Source organism: Apis cerana, linkage group LG2 (genome assembly GCF_029169275.1).
Source record: "Apis cerana isolate GH-2021 linkage group LG2, AcerK_1.0, whole genome shotgun sequence".
Lineage (NCBI taxonomy): Eukaryota > Metazoa > Arthropoda > Insecta > Hymenoptera > Apidae > Apis > Apis cerana.
The window spans coordinates 8,136,976-8,159,402 of record NC_083853.1 but is presented as its reverse complement, the minus strand read 5'-3'; the positions used below and the strand labels follow the sequence as shown (position 1 = coordinate 8,159,402).

General features: G+C 45.6%; 2 protein-coding genes across 5 annotated transcripts in view; one reads left to right on the top strand and one right to left on the bottom strand.

The window, feature by feature from the left end:
* Nucleotides 1-22,427, bottom strand: part of LOC107996638 (U3 small nucleolar RNA-interacting protein 2) — a 94,329-nt gene that overhangs the window by 52,471 nt on the left and 19,431 nt on the right. The gene's annotated exons all lie outside the window — the stretch shown is intronic.
* Nucleotides 1-22,427, top strand: part of LOC107996738 (ephrin-B2) — a 53,957-nt gene that overhangs the window by 14,428 nt on the left and 17,102 nt on the right. The window contains exon 1 of one of the 2 annotated variants that reach the window (XM_062070983.1): nt 8,566-8,786. The exons of the other annotated variant lie outside the window; for it this stretch is intronic. Within the exon in view, the coding sequence (XP_061926967.1) occupies nt 8,638-8,786 (149 nt within the window). The 5' untranslated portion in view covers nt 8,566-8,637. Of the gene's footprint in view, nt 1-8,565; nt 8,787-22,427 lie in introns of those variants that run through there. 2 annotated transcript variants of the gene reach the window in all.

Below are 22,427 nucleotides of genomic sequence, written 5' to 3'. Positions count from 1 at the left end.
CTCCGAAGCAACGAAACCGTGACGCAGAAGGAGAGGAGAAGCGAGAGAGAGAGATCGGAGAGCGAGCCGGGTATCCTGAAACACCCCATTCCGTCCACCCCAGGTTGCCAGGTTCCTCGAAGCAGGAATGCCATAATCTAGATAACCGAGCATAATAGAATACCTGGACCTGGACTGGTTGCTTTCTACCTCGTTGCACCTTCACCTTTTTTTTTTCTCCCTTCTCGGTGCCAGCTCGTATCTTCTTGCTCCTCTTTACCACTCTTCCCTCTCTTCTTCTCGCTCGTCTTCCTTCGTTCTCCTCGTACTTTCTTCTCTCGCTCGCGCGACTCCCTTTCGTCCTGCATCTGGCCAACGCGGAGGATCCAGCTTTTCCAACGCGATGCTCGATGACGACACGTAGCCCTTTCTCTTCCTTCTTCTCCTCCTCCTTCCCTGTATTTTGCTCCTCCCGGTATTCCTCAGGGAAAGGGCCAGGAGCGGGCATTCCTCGTGCTTGCCAAGAAATGCCAAGACACTGGAGCCTTTTTTCTCGATATGTCCTGCAGCTAGGACACGTGTTTTCCAAGGGACTACCGACCACTACCGAAACAAGGAAAAATCCAGTCGGCATCGTAAGACCTACCAAAACGATCGTATCGGATTTCTCGGTTGGATCAGAGGAACCAAGTTGTTCGGACCTGGCCTCTGCCCCGCACGAACGCATACACGTGTCCTAAAGAAGAAATTTCGTGAATGCTCCGACGAGAGCACGCCGGGCACCCAGTCTTCTTCCTTATTTCTTTCCCTGTTAACGGTTCGACGATAATTCAAACGTCCATTCCATTCCGTGGGATCGGATCCCGCGTCGAAGCTTTTCCCTCCTCCTTCTTCTCCGATGCAACGAGTTACAATGGAAGAAAAATTATAGGATGGATGTATATATGTCGCTGATCATTTGCCCTTCGTCCTTCCGTGAATTCGCGGAATTATTAGCCTGAGCATCGATCGATTCCAAACCGAACTTACGTAGGCACGAGTATGTATTATACGAGTATTATACGATGGGAACGTGATTTGGCGTTCGATTATTCGCGAGCAGCCTCTCCCGTTCGACCGGCTCTCCTTCTCTTGGAGAACATCTTGGGAATAAAATGGAGGTCTGGCGAAAAAAATCGATTCGACACCGCTCACCGCGCACCATTAACGAACCGTTCACGAACAAGCTGGCATTCACAGAATTTTAATTCGTATCCGAGCACGCCGGAACGAACGATACACCAGCATTCCGGGATTGTGTCTACACGGGGAAGGCGTCGTGCCGCGATCGTTTGCCTTTACGTTTATGTCGCCGTTACGAAATCTCGGTTCCAATTGTCCTTCCACTCCGCCCGATACGGATCGTTGCCCTGCGACTCTTTATCTAGATGGATCTCGACTTGCCGCGCCATACCACGAAACCACCAACCTGGCAAACAGGTCAAACCTTCTCCCTCTCCTTTTCCTTTTTCCTCCCCCTCCCATTCCACGTCTTTCTAATCCTCCTTCCTCTCGCATTTCCCTTCCGCGCTTCGTCTCGCAAGATTATCGAGGGGAAAGCAAAAGGATAATTAAGCGCTTCCAAGCAGAAAAAGAATTCTCGCTGCGATTATTAGAGGAAACGACGGACGGGGAAGCGTGTAGAGAAGATCGAGTTGCCAATGTTCGCGAAGCATTGGTGAACATTCAACTGGAAATCGCAGCCGGTTGATAAGAGTTGTTACTACTCCCCTTCCGGTTGTGCTGATAGAGCAAAACGTTGAATGGGGCAGAATGACATTGATATAGGAAGTAGGAAGAAGAAGGGATGCTTGCCTTCGCACCTGGAACCGTGCATCTTTCACGAGAAACCTGTTCGTTTTGACGCGTTGGTTCACAGCCGCATATATCTGCTTAGTCAGGATCAACTTCTCGAACGATGAGGGACGGATTTGTATTGAAACGTGTTATAGAAATGGAGAATGCAGGGTTCGATGGCTCTCCGCTTGGAATGGCCTTCCAACGCTCCAGATCCCTGTTTTCTAAGAATGAATCTCAACCGAGTGACTCGATGAACTTGAGAATACAAGACCGATTCTATTGGAGATTGGAGAAACTCGACAGGGAGATCGAAATTGACAACACAGAAGATTTCTATTCGCGTGCAAATCTAACGATTTCTCTCGCAGAGACGTGTAATGTAATTACAAAATTTCAAAATTCCATGAGTATCCGTAAACAAAATGTTTATACGCGAAGTTTATACACAGTTTGTATATACATTGGGAATTTTTTTCTTTCCCTGTAGAACGTCTCGTCAATTTTCTCTATATAGAAATCGCGAGGTTGTCGATCATCCTTGATTTGGCAAAACGATCATGAACCATGCATAGAATTCTATAGACGCGGTCGAGCAACGGTACGTGACTCGCGTAATTAAGCGCGAAACTTGACAATGTACGTGGACGTGTGCGCGTGTGCACTATGTGGGACAGAATATTTCGAATTTAACGCCAAGTCGTATTTACTACGGGCACGCGATGAAAGTAATTCTCCCGGTTTTTGCGCGATTTTAACGAACATTATAATAACGATTCGGGGCCAAATAAAATGTTTGGAAGTAATCGGATAGCTTTTCGTCTAATTGTTATGCTCTTTATGCTCGTTACCCGCTACCATTTCGCATTATCGTTATTATTATTATTGTTATTATTATTTTTCATCCCTGTTATTTCATGCAAAATACAAAATAACGTATCGACAATTTGCGATCATTATGGCACAACGGCGAGTTAACTTTGCTCCCTTTTTTATCCATCTATTAAAGATTATACCGCGTTTGTTTTTATCATTCGATATCGACGCAACGTGAAAATTATTTTAATACGAGTACATAAAAGTATAAAAGCGGTGGATGTAGTCGAATATTGAAATCTGTCGATTTTAAGATAACATCAAACATTTGAATAAAAAGAATTTTACCTATAAAATTTAAATTGAAATATATTTAAAAGAGAATTTGCATTATTAATGAAATTGCATCAAGCTTTTCACTTCTTCCACTAATGTTCTCAATGTATCGTTTCTTGGCTTCTCTAAACCATCGTGCCATCGTTACCCAACATTACCTCACCAGTCGCAGTTAAACACGTTACTGTGCCGCTTCTTGAACCGATTACACTCGTGTTCGTACAATCATCCCGATCACGAAATGGGCAACGAATGGGTTAGGTGAATGTGCGAAACTTTTTTCCACGATTACCGTAACCAGATCGCGATTTCATAATCATCGCGAAAGTGTATTCGACTCCCACGAAGAAAACCCATTAACGGTATTACCAACCGCTAATTACACTTTGCGCAATCGGACTATCGATTTTCAACGCGTTCTTACACAAAATTTGATCCAATCTAATCTTCCTAATCGCGATAGGCTAATTGCGAGTGGTAAAAAATTCTCCTTTACTATTATACCGATTCTTATCATTTTTTTTTCTTTCGATCGAAACTTAAATTCGATTTCTACAGGGATGAAGAAAGAAACGATCGATTCTCTATATTAATTCCTTGGCGACTTTTCGTTGGTTTAGCGAGAAGCAGAGGCGCGTTAAAAGGGGGTACACTCGAAGCGTGACGAGAGCGAAAGAAAGGCGAGAGCGAGTTATGGAACGGTTCCCTTCGGGGCGATCGTGGATCGTTATCGCGTGGAAGAGTAGTCCTCCCTCTCGGCTCGGCCCGGGCAAAAAGGGCAAAAAGAGTTGGCCGACTCCAGATGCGCGATCATTTGTAATATTTAATTATGGGCGAGTCCGCGGGGAAGATTGTGTCGCTACTTTAGATCGAGAAGGGGTCTTTTTTGCTTTTCTTTTTTCCTTTCCTTCCTTCCTTCCTTCCACTCCGAGATTTCGTTTCTTCGTCTGTCGTTTAGATGACGGCAAGCGATGAGTTCTTAAACTTATTTTTATTTATCACCGTACAAGAGGTAGTAATTCAGATCTTTGTAGAAAAATTTATTTTTTGACTTCTCAAGATCGAATTGAAATTGAAATTCTTGTTAGATTCCCTTTAAGGTTCCATATTTAAAGTTGTCGCGCGAAAAGGATTTAATCGTCGCTTACGAATTACTCTCGTTCACCGTTACACCGCGTTAAACTGAAAGCCGAACCTAATTTATATTAAACGACACGCTGATTACGAAGGTACGTGAACGCATCGAGGCGAAATTCTTGGTTATGGTGTTCGCACCTCTCTCGAATCCATTCCCTGAACCTCCAATTCGGGGTTATAAAAACGTATCGATCATACGAAACTGGATATCGTATCTGTAACGGGAACGACGACAGCCACGGAGTGTTGAAAAGCAAGCGATCGGTGGTAGTACAAGCGGCCCGTAATATCGGGCAAATTGTCGGGTTTGCTCGGTACAAAATGCGAACCGGCGTCATTTCCCATCGGCGTTCTTCTAAAATTATCGATAACTTATCGACAATTGACTATAATTCCCCAGTCATACATGGATGTTACCCGACGACGAAAAATCTCTCATCCTCCGGTCTCGCGCTCACGCATCTTCACGCTTGTCCTCCTCCTCCTCCTCCTCCTCTTCTCCAACACACGGTTATAGCAGTTGCATTCTCTTTCCGCGTACCCCCTATCCTCGGGGTAATAAAGTCGTATCGCGTTCCTTTTCCTCTTCTTTCCTCTCCTCCCTCGTAACCCATCTTCTTATTAAACGAATCGTGAACACGCCACAGGATAATGGAAAGCAACTAGTTTCCAAGATTCGAGGAAACAACACACGATGTAATTTCCGTACAATTACTGTAACGACTCGATGATCGTTGAAAGGTTTCGCGAAACCTTATGGAATCGAGAAAAATCTAACCCTTTCGAGATTTCTTCTTGAACGCGAACAATATTGTTGTTCTGAGAATACTTCACTTGTAAATACTTCAACGAGAAATATCCACGTATATGTAGTATGCATCTAGTCTTTATGATTATTCGCTCTCCAAAAAATCGAATAATTTCAACGAACGTTTGTGCGAAGGAACGTCTCTCGATCCGGGATCACTGCAGGACAACCCGCCAAAAACGTCGTCTCATCGCGTACCAGAAATGTACGGCACGGCTTAATGCGATTGCGATGTAGAAGTGATGGGAGAGAGACGTTGTTCGGTCAAAAGGCACCGGAACGTGTACACACGGGGCGGAAGTGGGAGCAGAAATCCTTTTTCCTGTACGGTCACGCGCACCCGGCTTTCACGCGTGCTCGAAGACTGGTTCTCGAGTGGCGCGTTTGTCATCCTCTCGTCCACGTCTTCCTCGCAAAACTTCCTCGTTCCCAGAACTCCGGCCCGAGAGAAAGATAAAGAGGATACCGTCGGGTGCGTGTTTACATCCGTCCCGAGATTTTCGTGCGGCTCGAGTGCTTGCCGAACGACTTACATTCGCATTTTCTGAATGGAGCACGGCTGGGTCCCAGGGAATCGCGCGCCGTTCAACGAAATGCCGCCGCCCCTCCCACCGTGCAAATGCAACGAACCAAAGTTTCGGCTTCCCCTCGCTTTTTGACGACTTTCTGACCGGCCAAATAACGCCAAGTGTGCTCTCGAGGTCGGGGCAAACACTACGCATTGAAACGTCGCGCGAGAAAAAGAAGGTTTTGCCTTCAAACTGTCTCGAAAACGTATGGACAAACGTATCGATCGAGAGAAAATTTTAACGACGTTGTTGAACACTCGCGAGGATTGTGAGGTTATATGGGATGTTTTCACGTGTTTATAAGAAGATTGGGTTCTCGTGAAACCGAAAAATAAATGTTCGAAGAAGATGTTATAAGGGCGTTATATAATTTTGACGATCCGATGATGACAGCTTTCGAACGTTAACTATACGAAGAAGAGGAGATACGAAGCATGCAAGTCGTTTTGTGGCATGTGCACACATAAAATCGCGAAAATCGACGAGGACGATCTTTCAATCAGAGTCGAGGGTGCAGTGATTTTATGCAAGTAACTGTAATTAAGAGTAACGTACTTTACATACCGTCCCTGAAATTATGTACGTTCGTATTGTATATAAAATCCGCGCACTACCCTCGGACGTAATAAATTAACCACGATCTTGCCCATCCTTCGTCCGTTTAATCTTCGATCTCGCCCTAATCTCGCAACGAATAATATTCCTTTTTCTCGTCGCCGACATCACACGATCCCGGCATTTTCGGTTATCGGTTGCGCCGACCCGAGGCAACGCCGCCAATAGGGAGATCGTCCATCCTCGATGCCATCCCTCCTCGACCTCCCTCGTTCGAGAAAGAGAAACTTTCCTCACGGCGACGCGTTTTCCCCTTTTGAATTTCATAAAACATATAGGCGCGCGCACGCACACTATGTCCCGCACGTACCGTGTGATCAGCCCAAATATTCATGAATATATTTCGTATATTACATGGATCCCGAAATACGCGAAAGATGTTATTACGCGGGACCCGGCATTCTTCGTGCATAAGACCAAGAATGGAGATCGGGGGGGCCCCCGTCCACGGAAGGGCGAGAGCCTTTCCAAAGAAAGAAAGAGAGTCGCGTGTATATATATACGCGTACCACGAAGAAAATATGCCACGTAACGCGCCGCGGGCCCTGAAACGAGGATGACCAGATCGCGGTGAACCGACGAGGGGGAAAGAAGAGGCAGAGGCAGATGCAAGAGTCCAGAAAAAGAAGCAGCTGCACCCTGTGCACCCAACTATCCTCTCTCTTTCTCTCTTTCTCTCTCTTTTTCCCACTGCGTTGTTGACTCTTGCGTTCTGATTCTACGCGTTTATATCCCTCTCTCGGCTACCAATCTTTTGCCGCCCCTTCTCAGCAAAAGGAAACGATACGCGTTGCGAAATATCTCGATCCGTGTACACTGGGGAAGACTTTCTTATCGCGACTTTTTCTCAGTGCGATTGCGTGAAATCTTGAATTTTGAATGCGTGTGTTATGAGATAACACGCGCGAAATTTTAACGAGAATTGAATCGGAAAAATATTGACTCTCTTCCGAAAAGTAACGGAGAGGATGGAGTAAAAATTATCTACGTAAATTATATTCAAACTGTTGTTCGAATATCAAGGGAATAGGATTATTGGATAAATAGAGAGGCGATCTTTTCAAGGATCGAGGGAAGATATATTTGGTGTGTACTTAAAAGTTTGAGGGGAAGGGAGCAACCGGGTGCGAAGGGAAATTGCGCGTGTCTGGCCAAGCTCCAGAATAAGCATAAGAATATATCTCGGATCCGTAATCTCACGGACGCGCGCGGACTTATGCTATATTTCTTGTCGAACGTTATCAAATACGCCGAAGGATAACCGGCTTCTGAGAAGGAACAATCTGCCGATGTACGATAAGCTTGTTAGTCCCGAGCGTTCGTTCCCTCCTCGTGTTCGTTCTATCCTCTCCACCGTTCATCGTCAAGCTACACTGAATCATAACTGACATCGAATTAAAAGCAAAGTCCCCTCTTCTCCTTCCAACTCTCTCCTCGCCCCTTTTCGCGGTAATTATCGAACACGTTGTTTATAAAAGCTGTTGCGATAAAGTTGGACTGGCCGCCTGTCTTCGCGTTTGATGGACGACATCACGGGTTCGTTTACAATTTGTCGATGGACGGGAGGGGGAGGATGTATCGTCCCCTCGATCACGCGTTGTTTCGAAAATGTAGAAACACAGGGAGAGACGCGTCGCGGCGATATCAAATTACGCTCGTTACGAGGCGCGACCCAAGTTCCCGATTAACTCGTCGAGGTGTGTAAACGACGCGACGACAGGAAAGCGGCAGGTTGACGAGCTTGAGGAATTTAACGAACAGCCGACTCGGGTATTAGATCATCCTATAATGAATTTGAAAGGACGGAATTGATCACGATAGAGATTTTATTAAAATCGGATTAACGAGTTGGACGAAAGGAAGGTAGAAAAATAATAATCGGATAGTTTTTCTGATCTTTGATCGGATGGCGAGGGTCGAATCGTTAAAAGTAAAATTGAAAAATCCTCATTCTATTCGCGAAATTCAAATTTTCTCGAATGGCGTCGAGGCGCGTATCCGTAAAAGAAGGAGAAAAATTCCAGCGTTCCCGAGTTCTTCGGGGTACCCAGCAGGTGCCAAATCTGTGCGCTTAATTAGCGCAACTCGTTTCCCAGGCCGTTCGAAATTACGTGTTCGTGCACCTTGGAAAAAAAATAGACGATAGTGACGGGGGGGATCCATGGACAGAGGTGGATGAAGGTGAAGGGAGGGAGGAAAGTGAGAGAGAGTGTGGAGCACCGGTTATCGAAGGTTCAATCTTCGGGCCATGAGGCCGGTCACTATATGGGATTCTGGGGATACGGGGGAGGTAATCGATTACCATGGGACCGATCTTTCTCCTCCTTCCTCTCTTCTCTTTTTTTTTTCCTTCTCTTTCTCTCTCTCTTTTTCTGCTTTCCTTCCCCCTACCCTTCACCCGCCTCCTCCACACTCTCCTCTTTGGCTTGCTCTTTCTCTCTTTTTCTCTTTCTCTCTTTCTTAGCCTCCCTACCCCAGGTCTTTCGAACCGACGCCAAAATTTATACCTGGCGGCTGCTACGGAGATGCACCCTCGTCTGAATGGAGGCAGGGCATTCAACGGCGCCGCGAACTGTGAAACGAAAAATATATGGTTTCCAAAAGAACAGCCTTAGGTCGATCCTCGAAGGTGGAGGAGAGAGTGGCGAGGGAGAAAGAAGGACACGCTCGAGCAGAGAAAAGAATCGAAGGTACAGGGGCGAAGAAATGGATGCGAGGTGCGGAGAGAGAGAGAGAGAATAAGAGGCGAGAAAGACCCCACGAGAGCGCGAGTGTCCTTGCCTAGGATCTTCGAAAGGGAGAATCGGATTCTTTGAATTTTCGAGACCGAAGGGCAGAGATTGATGCCGAGGTATATACACGTTCTTAGATGTCGATGGCCGGTGGTTGGACGGTATTGTCGACAGACAGTTGGATGTCTAATGACGAACGATAGGGGCTCCTTGTCGTTTGAGCGACCGACCCCCGGTGTTATATCGGTGATCTCTCGGCCGCGGGATTTAGAAAAGTGCCTACGTATCGATGATTTGATCGTTGCTGACATTGTTCATTAGTTTTCCCTTATGTGACTTTGTCTCCTTTCAAAAGATTCGAAGGATGAGCGTGACGATTCGAATAGATGGAATAAGAGAGAACGAAGATATAATGATCGAAATTGTACGATTGCATGATTATTTTAAAAAGAAATTAAAAGTATACGCGAGTTCTATACGCGGAAATTCTCATTCAAAATTCGTACTTACGATGATCGTTTGTTTTCGAGCGTAAGCACAAAACCCCGAAACGATCCTCTCGATGATCATTACCGTCTCTAATCCCCTATTCATAGACATTAAACTGTTACGTCATAGAAACTGGCGAGCTTCTAAAAAGCACTCGGCTCGAAAACACTCGACAAAAAACTCGGAGCGACAAAATACCCCACCAACTATTAACTCACGGCAACAATACCGAGCAAACAAAACGCTGCACTTCTGTCCGCAATAATTTTTTATCCCTTGCTGCCTTTGGTATCTGGCTCACAATAGCGAACCTTTCCCGGTGCGTCGAACGATCCAGATCAACCGTGCACCGTGACGACCCTTACGGGTCGCGCTTTCTCTCTGTCCTTGCGCCCAGGAACCTAGGATATTCACGATCAAGTAGGCCATTATTTGTTGTTAAAACTCAACAGAACGCGAAACAGAGAAGGGGAGCCAACAGGAAAATCGTCCAAGATAAAAAGGGAGACGATGGGAAAAGACATCAGGTACTTGTTCTCCGCGCGTCAACTTGCGTCGAATATCTTTGGGTCAACGTGGCATCTTCTCTTTTCCATTCTTCCTCCTCCTCCTCCTCCTCTTCTTCCTCTTCTTCTTATTCCTAGTCTATTTCTCTTCAGGTATACGCGACCTTCTTCGTCTGCACGGGTCCTTGGAATTAAAGAGCAAAAGAAGCCGGTGCTCTTGGTGTCGGACAAAAGCGAAGCGAGGATGATGGTGGCTTCTTGTGCAAGCGCGTAGAATCTCCTCCGAGTATATATACGCACCGTTAGGCCCCATTTGTCTAGAACATCAGGATTTATGCCGAGGTTACTCCGCCCTTGGGCCTTGGAGAGTTCCACCGATTTACTTTTATGGCCTCGTACTACCAGCAGCCGGCACGAGGAACCGGGAGAAAGTCTTGCCCGTGCCGATGCTGCTCACTCTTGGTTGCGCAAGAGAAAATGTTACAGGAAACACGGGAGGGAACTACTGCCTCTATTACACCGTTAGAGGGGAGGGGAAGTTGTGAGACACGCTGGAAGGGACGACGTAGAAATTGTATCGCGATTCGGCGACAGAAGTTGGCCGAATCAACGATGCATATGCGAGATCCGGGGAGTGAAAAACGAGCGCAAGAGAAGGAACTTTATCGACTTTGAAGCTTCCCCGGCGACGTAATGTTCGACGATTAAATTCTCCAGTTTCTTCGGGACAGATTTTCCGTTTCACGTGACGCTAAGCTCCCCCCTTCCCCCAGGCTTTTCTTCCGTTTCATTTACCCCAGTCATCGAAGGTCCCCGCTAGACCTCAAGATAAATACGCGCGATCCGCGGTCGAACAAAGACGAATACCTTTACGTGGATCGAATCTTCCGTTCGCTCTCCATTTGTCCGCAACGACAAATGGTATTCGTACGTAGCTAACCCCGCCCCGTGAACTAACCCAGCCTCGGGGCCTAGGCTATTCACGTCCACGGCTTAAGCGTCCTCCTCGCCGCGAAGGGAAGAGGAGACGAAATATAAAAGAGGAGCGAAGAGAAGGTTCCTCAAGGTTGATTTCTACGAGCCACTTGCCGCTCGCGTGTATCGGCATTTGGACATTTTCTTCCACGCCGCTTTCTTCGGCCGAATAGAGGGACCCCTCGGGTCCATCCTTAAAGTATCCCCGATTATCCGGAGGCCCTTTGTCCCGAAAGGAAGCCGCACGTGGTGCGACCAGGTAGCGCTGACCGACTCTATTTCCGCGCGGGGACGATCCAGCCGGGTAAGTCACGTGCGGAAAGCAGTGAAGGTAAAAGTCGTCGCCGGTTGTGCAGTGGAGATATGCCGAGTTTCAACGAGGACGAAGGTCTCTTCGTGTTTACTCGATTGCTTAGCACGTCGTAAACGGGTGACGAGTCTATTTCCTCGAAACGAATGGCGGGAAGGAAGGGAGGGAGGGGGTCACGCAGGCTAACGGAGGACGAATTGATGTATGTGCAGAGGACTTGTCGAAGAAATCTTCGAGTTGTTGACAGAGGGAAGGGTGGATGAAGCCGCGGAGGAGGGGAGATGATAAAGAGGCGGCAAAGAGAAAAGTGGTAGGGTAGGGTTGAGACGAAGAGAGTGAGTCAAGTCGAAAAAAAGGAAAAAGTTATCTGCCGCGAGAAGAGGATCTGGCGCGGCCATGAAGAGTAAACGATGACGACTTCCTGATTCGATGCTCGCCTCGACGACAAACCGTGGAATTCGTATATACGAACCGCTCCAACATGTGCCGTTCGCATACACTCTGTTTGTTTACACGTTGGCGGGACATGGTGTGCGCCAGGAACGCGGCATAGACACTCAACAGATGCACGGATCTCCATGCGTTTCATCGGTGCAACCCGCACTCCCAATGCTTGTCCAACTCAACGCGCCTCGAAATCTCGATAATGATGGGCCGAATGTTATCGCGGTTAAGTGGAATCATGGGACACCGACTACGTATAATCGGCGTATAATGGAATAGCTCAGGCTTCCAAGTTTCTTCGTGAACGTTCCTAATCTAATGATCCTAGATCCCCAATGTGTTTCCAAACATTAGAATTTCTCGTGAAACGAAAAGTATACAAACAGAAGGGAGCAAGAAATTGTTTGCTCGAAACGAAAAACTTATTACTCGTACACTTTTATTCTTAATCGGCCAAGCATTCTACCAGCGGATTTAGTTCACACGGTTCGTTCGATCACACGGTTTCCTGGTAACCTCCATTTTACAACACGGACATAAAAACCTTGCAAAAACTAGGAAGCAAAAAATGTATATACACACACGGCGCCTATCGCGCGAACCCACGACGAGGGGCTCGTTACACGCCCCGTTTTCCCAGACACGAAACACGAAAGAAACGATCGTAGAACGTGATCCATCCGGAGATCATCTCGCCGATGGCGAGTGAACTTGAGGAGACAACGAGACCTCTTTGGGGAGGCAACGGGTAGGAAGGGTCGGGACGGTGATTTTCCGCGAGTCACGCGAATTCGTGACCGAATCCCGGGAATCTCGAACGATGTGTCACGCTGGTGTGAAACGTCACGGCACTAGGAAGTGACCCCGAACTGTCGCTTGGGCCCGCGTACCTGTGCACGACAATGTCCATAAACAATGGGAGCTATCTCGGGGATATCAACACGATGGGCCAGGCCGTGGATCTGACCCAGGAACGGGGACCTGACCCCGAACGTGCACCGGGACACGGGTTATCTTCCATATCGGCCGGACAGAAATGTCTCAATGCGCAATGCGGATCTTTGTCGAAGGTGCAAATACCGTGGTGCCGCTCCATCTCTGTCGAGGAAGCCCCGACGAGGATTGGATCTCGCGATCAAACCGCCTCGGGACAGATTAATAATAATAAGGATCGTTGAATCGTGCGGCCGATAGATAACGCGATCGACGCTGTCACGTTTTGTTCGGATAATCGAGCAATAGATGTTCGTGCATAAGGATGGATTCGTGGAGGAGCCTTCGTTTCGAGGAGCCATCCTTGATCGAACGTTTGATGGTGAGATAAAGTTGGATCAGTTTCTAGGTCTGGCTGATTTTAGAATCGTTGATGCGGCTATTCTTGTTTCTCTTGCCGCCACGTTGATGTGGTTATGCCTTTACCACAATTGTTCGAGTAACGTGTAAATTGGAACAGCAAACTGTATTGTTGCCAGTGTATTATATTCGGCAGTTTTGTCTTACAACCTGTTTCAACGAGCAATTCGAATAGAAAATTGACGCCGAGCCCTCGATGATTTCTTTGATTTCTCACGTCCGACTGTGTAATAATTATGGAGTAATTATTTCGGATCTTGTGTATCAGTGGGAATAATATATTTATAGTGTATTATAAAAATTCCTTCTTTTTTCTCTCAAGTTCTTCTCTAGGGTTCAAAGGTAACGATTTCAACATTTTCAGTTCGATGTTGAAATTTAATGATTTTAGAAGATAGAATTGGAGGAAGTTTCATCTCTCTTTATTTATTTCCTCTCTCCCTGATTTTATGTGTTCTCGAAAGTTCAATAAAAAAATTGAGGACACTAAGATTACACGGGTGTAGAAATATTTCTCGAATACGAACGCGTAGCTACCTGGAAAGATATCAAAGCCAAGTATCGAGTACGCCGTAACATCGGGACAGCTTCGAAACTGATCTCAACGTGGCATTTTTCCCGTAGTAGGGACAAACATTTCCATAATCGTAAACCTTTCATCGGTTCCCTCTCGTACACCGAACCTGGTATCAGCCATAAAACTGAAGAAGCAATAACGTGGCAAGGTCAGGTCGCAAGCTCCTCCACGCTTTCTTCTCGAAACTCGAAACTGCTAATATACCGAACTTGCCCAAAGAGTGGCTCCGTCTAATCGACGCTCGAGATCGCCATAAAGTTGCCGATCGTAAAATTAAATCGTCGTTAAATGCTCGAGAGGATCGCTCGATCTTCCCTTCTTTTTTTTTTTTTTTTTTTTTCACAATGACAATGACGTGAAACCAAGAACACAAACGAACAAAAATTACTACTAGCGAAAATATCTTACCGACGTCTCTCGACGCTAAACTTTAGATCATAATACCTTGAAAACGATTCGCGTTACGACATTGGCCATGTTCATAACAACAACAATAATAATAATAATAACAACAACAGGTATAACTTTTCAAAAAGCCACAAATTCCACGAGAAAGAATTTAACTAAACGACGATGTTTATAGCCTATTCCATAGTATCGTTTCTCGAGGAGAATATATTCGAGAAGTAATGGTAAACCAAAGGTGGTGCCGCTTACGAACGCTAATTGGTAGTTAAAATTAATTAACGAGCCGACGATACGCACGACTCTATTACCTACATACGTCTCTGCATCGGCAACGCGCGCATATATACGTTCTCCGCCGCATTAACCAACTTGGCTGCAACTCGGAGGTTCAAAGGGTGAAAACTGTGGTCGCTTTCGACACATTCGAAACGCCGCGACTGATAAATCTCTGGCCAGCCAGGCAAGCACAGCCAGCCAGCCTCCGACGAAAAGCACGCGTCTCGTCGTCGTCGTCGGGATGCCTGAACCACGTGGTCCGGGCCCCGACTATTTTCTTTCAACGACGAGCATTTGATCTCCGATCGGGACAGACACTCCCCTACTTACGCCGTTAGTCCAATTACAAAGGAGTGGCACATAAATTACACCAGCTCTCCGGGACAATCTAAATTGTATCGAGTCCGAGCATGCTTTAACTCACGATGTTACTCCGTATTTGTACACGGGCCGGACTAATAGGCAAATCATAGCCTGTTCCGCGAACTTTTATTTCCAAAGGTTGCTCGACACTGTTCCCAAACGAGAATAGCGAAAATTATTTCCGATTTTAACGTTTCTCGTCTTACGTCACATCGTATCATTCGGGATAATTAATTGTTGTCGAGATAGAGATTGCTTTATCGTATGTATCGTATCTTTGATAACCAGTGTTAATTTAGGAAGGGAGATTTTTGAGCGTAACGTCTTGCAATTTATTAATATATTTTTACCATTCGATAAGTAAATTTACCACAAACTTTATCAAAGAATCCCCGACCTAAAAATTTATAATACCCAAAACGAATATTTATAAATCTCGCAACGTTACGACTCGATAAATTCATATCAAACAAGCGCGATATAAAAGGGAAGTTCTGTCACCTGTTCGAGGAGAGTTCGGGCAAATAGAGGGGGGAGAGAGGAGAGGAGAAGAGAGGAAGGAGATCGCGTCGCGGCTTTCGACGCGGTTGATAAATCGACGCTACGAGACGGAACCCCGAAAACACGTGCGCGGACGTGGTTGCGGTATAACGTCCCCGTCGGACTATTTCTTTCAACGGCGGCCCTCTGATCTCCGTCCGACTCTGACACTCCGTCTAGCCACTTTAGTGCCTCCATTCCACGCCTCGCGAGGGAGGTGGAACGACGAGAGCGTTTGTACGCTGTGCACGGCTTTTAATAGGACACACAACGTCGCGGTACGCGTGGATCGATGAACTTTCCGTTTAGAAGCCACGCCACGACGGGAGCGAGGATCGTGCGTTGTCTGTTCCGTACACGAACCATCGACTGCCTCTTGGGCCACGAGTTCCGACCTCGAATAGACGCGACAATTCGTCGATTTTTTACTCCCTTACTACCGAGTTGTGCCGTCCTCCGGATTGTCTACCATTCGAATCGCACGTGTTAATTCGATTTCGAGAACGAAAGATCGCAGTGTGGATGTTGAAATTGTTCTCTTGGATATTTTCATGGGGCTTTTTGAGAGAGGGAGGGGGAGAGAGATGTTTCGGCGGCTATTTCGATCGGATTGGATGTTTTTATAAGGGAATAGTTAATATCGTGAAGGTCTGTGGGGCGGAGAATAATCTGTGACGACTCTGGGAGTCTCGTAAATTTCCTGAATGCTCTCGACGATAATCACTTTGTTCCCTCTTTTAAATTCATAAAGTATGCGGCGTATTTGGAAAGATTTATCTTCGCGAAACACCGACGAATTTTTTTTTTTTTAACAAGTTTGATGGAGTTGTATTTTAAGAGGAGTTTTTAATTCTTGCCTTTGAACTTTGTGACAAATGTGAAGATGTGAAATCGAAATGGAAGGAAGTTGATCGAATCCGATTAAATATTTGCGACATTTCTTATAATATTAAAAGAAAGCTTCGATATCTCATCATTCATTTTTTTTTCTTTCTATAGGAGTTAAAATGGAGTTCCTTTGGAGATTTTTCTCGAAAAATATTACGAACAAAACGTACAAATGAATTGACCATGTGAAATGACAAAACAGCTGATCAAGAACGATTCGACGGGAGCAATCACAATGAATTCCCATCGTGAATCAAATTATCAGCGCTAACAGGTTCCGTATCCACAATCATTCAGCTCTTTACGGACAAGCTCCAGGGCGAAATTTCGCCCCGAGGGAAGAATTACCAGGCGCCTCGTTAACTTTCGTTTCATCTTCTTCCATCTTGTTCCGTTTTCACGGGAATCGTTTCTTCTTCCCCTTTTTCACGCGCTTCTAAATCGCTCCGTATTATCGTATATTTGAGAGAAAAGTCACGGCGAATCGAATATACTAATGTAGAAAATATTGAAAGTTTTTTTAATCGCATCGACGAAGAAAAAAAACTTCCTACGATTCCATGATTGTCGCACGACTTGAACATTTACAATTATCCTAGGAAGATCGTAATGAAAGTATCAAACGATCAAGTACGTAAGTGTTTCTGTGCATGGCTCGAGGATACGAAGAATGCAAAAACTTCAGGAAGTGAATGCGACGGCAGGAAGCGATCCCAGTTATCCACGAATACGAGAATAGATCGAACGGGAGGAGAGGGGAAAAAATTCACTCATGTAAGAGACGACTGACGCCAGGAGGAAGAATACGATAAATATTTGAAGTTAACTAATAATAACGCCGGCACGTCCTAATGGCATCAAGAGACGAAAAGACGCCGCCGCCGTCGACGACGAAGACGACGACGGAGACGACCACGACGACCGGGCCTACCAACCACGTCGACGGAACAGAAGAGAATCACCCGCACCGCTTTTACATAACGCATTAATGTCGTGCATTAAATGGACCGACTGCGCCGTATACTGGACCATCTTGCAGGAAGTTATTATAAATACGGCACGAGACCGTGGAATTCGTTACGGTACGGAAAGCCGCGGGAATGCGACCCGGCCCTCTCTTTTATAAATAATTTAAAAGTTCAAGGGGCCCCGCTCGAAGAACGAAACGGAGGGGGGACGCGTTTCGGCAAAAATGTCCCCCTTCAGGGTTGGAAATAGATTGACGGAATCGAGTGCACAGCACCGACCGCTTTTATGTTTTCCACCAGTCGTGTTGTCGCTGACTAAACGTATGTACAGAAACCCCTTCCCCTTTGTACACTTTTTGATGGTCGCGCTTTTCGTCCAGGAAACCCTTCACCTGTCTCGTTCCTCTCTGTCGCGAATTCTCTTTCAACGTTTATAAGAAAATATTACGTTACGTTTCGCGAAAACGAATCGCGGCTTTGTTATTTCACGTGTTATTGTGCGAGTAATGTGTAGAATGTTGATAATTAGGACAAAGAACGGGAGAAGAGTCGAAATTACAATGGATAATATTTACATCTGTGTTGTTTCTTTACTTTTCACTTCGTAATTAAATCTAAATATAAAAGATAATTTCTAAATTTATCCGATGTATTATATCGTTAAAGTGGTAACTGCGAGTAATTCGTTTTGATTTTCCTGTTGGCTTTTTTAGTTTTCCCGTTAACAAGAGATATCCCGCTCGTTTAACCGATTAAATTGTCTGATTTATGAGAACCGTTTCAAATCTTCGGAGAAATAGTTACGGTCCACAAGACGATGATTTCAGAGTAAGGACTGAATTAAGGAAATCAGCTGGGTAGCTGGGAACTGCTCGCGCCCATTCAGACTCGTTAAATCTACGCTCATAAAAACGACGATAATAAACTCGATCCATAGTCTCGCTGTTTCACGTCGATTTTGTATGGTACGAAGACTTGCCACGCTTGCCAGCTACGAAAGAACAAAGGGCTGGAGTGTGTGACCGATGTAAAAATAAAATCACCCGAGAGGAACCAATTATGGTCTGTATTTGACGTCGCGGAGAGAAGAAGCAGGTGCAAATGGAAGAACCCGTACGTAACACCTTTCCAAAAACGCGATCGATATCTTCTCTATGTTTCAAAAAAGGTTATTAAGTTGCCCTGCTCCCAGGAATTGCTTCCAGTTAACACTTTCCGCGCACGAAAGAGGAATAACGCCTCTTCCATGCATCTATATCCACCCTATAACGATACTTATCGCGATCAACGCGCGAATTATTATCGTTAAGCACGAGAACAGAATCGAAAATTGATATTTCTTTTTTTTTTTTTTCTTTAAATAAGGTTCGAAATGATTAAAAAAGAGAAACCAGTCAAAGAAAAAAAAAAGAAAAAATTAAGAATACGAACCATTACCTCTTTTAAATAATTCATACGCGTCTCTCTGTCACGCCGTAAATTTTCAATACTAATTCCTGTGGACATTACAACCGCGAGGCTCGTCGGCGACGAAATAGAAAGAAGGAGGGGGAAAATATGCATTATACGGGCACAATGGTTGTCCAAGGAATGAACATGATGAATGAAAGAGTCAAACGATGGCCCCGAAGCCGGTAACGTCCAAGGATCCATCCGCGTGGTCGTTTTGCTTTCTCTCTCTCTCTCTTTCTACCCCTTCCCTATCTCCTCACCCCTTTACTCGCCCTCTTTGACGCAGTCGCAGCTTTGATATTCCTGCCAGAATATCCCACTTATAGTTAGTGCATAAGCCTCCGTTTCTCTAGTCGTGTTCCCTCTTTATCCATCGTTCTAACAGCTTTTCTGTCCCCCCGTGTGCTCTCTCTCTCTCTTTTTCGCATCCTCTTTCTTCGAATCTCGCACTCTGTCCCTGTCACGCGTTTCCAGCTTTTCCTTCTTCCTCTCCTCACCGGCTCGGAGACATTCTAACACACGTGGCTACGGTTTTCTCGACGTTTCTCACCGACTCTTTGTCCCGTCGCGTCGTCTACGTGGATGACGTTCAACTGCATGAAACGTTCCTTCGCGTGGATAAAGCTGCACGCGCCTCTGTCTATCCGCCTTTAAAACGAAACGCGGGTCAAGGATCGTCGATTAAAGGATTCGTTCGCGAGAAGAGCGTGTCGTTTACACGCGCTGACGTGAATCCTCGCGGTTTTCCTCCGCTTCCTCGTCGTGCCGTTACGCGATCCTTGGATACCACGAACAGGGATCCTGGTAATTACGCCGATAAGTATCTCGCATAATTTACGTGGTTCGAATAACTTTTCAGCGTCGTGGTTTATTCTCCTTTTCTTCTTTCCGTGGCGAAGATTGTGAAAGAGAGAGAGGGGTGAAAAAGTTGAACGCTTGATACTTTCGACGAAACGTGAAATGGGGAAAGGCAAAGGAAAAGGGTGTAAAATTGGTCTGGACGAACGATCGACAAGAATTTCCAGGGGTCCCGAAACGATGGAGGTCTCCTCGATCGTGGAACACGCCCACTTTTTCGCTGTTCCAATTAGTCCAGAACCCTTGCGCGCGTTTTATTTGGTAGTTGATTGGTGTGGCGGGAACAGTAGTGGGAATTAATGAAGACGGTTTAGGGGTAGGACATTGCCGAACAGTTATTGGCCCTCGAATAATTCCGTCAACGTTGGCGGATTTTACAGACATTTAGTCGACTATGCAATTAACACCAGTGATACGATCGATTGGAGTGGCAATATGGCAGATACGTTTATTATATGATCGATACGGAAATTACGGAAATGAAAGATGGGAATAAATGATGGTTGAAATAAATGTTCTAAGAGATACAGAAATTATGAATAATAAACGTAATACGTGTAACAAATTTTCTTGAAAATTTGTTTCGCGTAAATTAAATGCTAATAAATATTTATACTATAAATAACATTCATCGAGATGTTTAAAAAAAAAAACTGAACATAGATATGTACATATATATATATATATATATCCTAAGTCAAAACTTACAACATCGTTCTTATCTCGCGCTTGACATTTTTTAAAACGTTCAAATTAATATCGTAAAATGTTTAAACTTAAAATTGACGTTAAACGGATACGTTTAACGCGTCGAGCGCTATTTGAGTAAATTTATCAATTAACGAAAGCAGTAGAAGTAGAAGCGTATTAACACTCGAGAAAGAATACGAAGGGAAGAGGAACGATGACTCGATAATTCGATGATTCGATGGTTAAACAGTGTTATCGCGTGTATCTCGACTATAAGGAAAACTCGTGTCTCTGTATAAACGTCTGATATTCGCAGACGCGCAAGTTTTTTAAGTTCGAAGGGGTCACTCGAGGATTCCCCATACATATTCATGGCGAATATTTACTTAAGGCCAGAAAAGAACTGTTAAGAACGAAAGCAACGTATCGCATTAATACGAGGGTCCTCGGAGATCCTACGAATACGTAGGTATATGCAAATGACACCATTCCCGCCGGGGAAACCTTTAAATCACACATCGAGGCTACCAATAACACGTCGACGATCATAATACAAGACAGCCTTTATGCTCGGTGTAGCAGCAAGAGTAGCAAAACGTTCGTCCTCGAGTTTAAAAGGATCGCGTTTTAAGTACCGTAACATGCAATAACAGCCTTTCATCGGATATAATTCGAGTCAGGATTAAAATAACAAATAGAAGAGAGAAAGAGAGAGAGAGCGACGCGTGTTGCGCTAGCGTAATCAACGTATATTGTTAACCGTATGTACCGACAAGTTTTCATAGGAACGAAGTCTGTTAATCGTTCCCAGAGAACCAGATTCTCGCGTACATTAACATGCCATTGATATCTCGTCGATTCTAAACGGACAAGCAGTTTCGTACTTCTCCTTCGCGACATCATTCGAATTTACATCTTATTATGCCGAAATAGAAATAGGAAAAAGGAAAAAAAAATACGCGAGATACAAGATTCACGGAAGAGAGGAAAGAAAAGAAGGAGAAAAAATTCACAAAATTATACAATGATCAAGGATGAAGGAGATACGCGAACAAATTACCGTGACGGGATTTCAAAGATCTCGGTTATTCAAATTTCTTCTCTTCCCACCGTGTTTTCCCTTATCTCCGCCCGTTCACCGGAACGTTCAACGAAAACGCGAAATAAACGCAGACACGCGAAGCGAATCCTTTTCCCTTCAAAACGTATGTCCCGGCAAATTTATACATCACAATTCACCGCGCATTGCGGCCATTAACGCGTCGACGAGCAGGCAACACGACGGGCATTGCCAGCCATCAACCTCCACGAGGAAACCGAGATGCCCGGTCCGAAGTACCAAAAGGAGCCACGCCGTGCTTTTATCGCGAGTAATTCGGGCCACGATCGTACGTATACGGTGTCTAATAAATTCGTGAATGGCCGGCCAGCGACTGAAATGTCGCTACACACCCACGCCTGACGCACACGAGTCGCCGGTACGCGCGTTACGAAGGGCTCCCTCTTCTTTCCTCTCTCTCTCTACGGTCTTTCGACATGGTTGTGTGCGCGCGTGCCCCGGACTCGAGGTTGTTGGCGTTCGTTGCGCGCTTAGGGTGGGTACCGACGAACCGACATGGGGGCACCGAGAGAGCGGATATTATCGCCAAACGTTAATTTGGTCGAGGCCCGGCCTACCTTCCAATTTTCGAGCCCTTACACGCCCACTTACGAGATTGTCCGTTAATGCTCCGAAACGTCGGGACGCGTTTTCGACGCCCGCGTTTTACCGCCACGGAGAAGAGCTCGCGTACTTCACTGTACAGCCGACGGCTACGTATGTAAGTATGTATCGTGGACGAGCGTCTCTCTAGAACCCCCTCGGCGAAATAAGGTTTGTACGAGGCACACGCGTGCATGTGTTGAAAGAGCGCACGTGTGAGTATATGTGCAAGAGTAAATAGAGTCGATTGGGCGAGTCGCCGTGCCTTGGAAGGATAGCAGATCTTCAGGTGTTGGAGATTTCTAGACGTTGGAGACAGTAGCTACTGGGAACTTAGGAATACAGTTCTTTTTTGTTGAATTTTTAAAGGTAAAATTTCAAGCGCCAGTTCTATGAAGACTGCACGCTGCTGAGAGGGAGCCTTGTAATTAGAAAAATTGCAAAATCTGGAGGAGGCGCGTGAAAAAATTGTGAAGAGAAACCAAGGAGTGTTCCGCGTTGGGAAAAAATTCCATAAACTCGATATGGATAATGATATCTCGTCGATATCGCGTGCATGCGCAAACGTCTCGATAACGCGCAGAAATATAATCGAGTGTTGGTCGAGCAAGGGCACTTAGATGACGAAGGATATTCGCGATAAAATTAAATGGAACGTCGCGAAAAGGAACGACACGCCCGATTGGTGGCCGCTAAGAAAACTGGGAAAACCGTATTTCAACTGTGCCTTAACATTCCCCGTGCGCATCACACTCGCCCGCGCCTAATTTATGTAACACAGAACAAATATACTCGTGGCC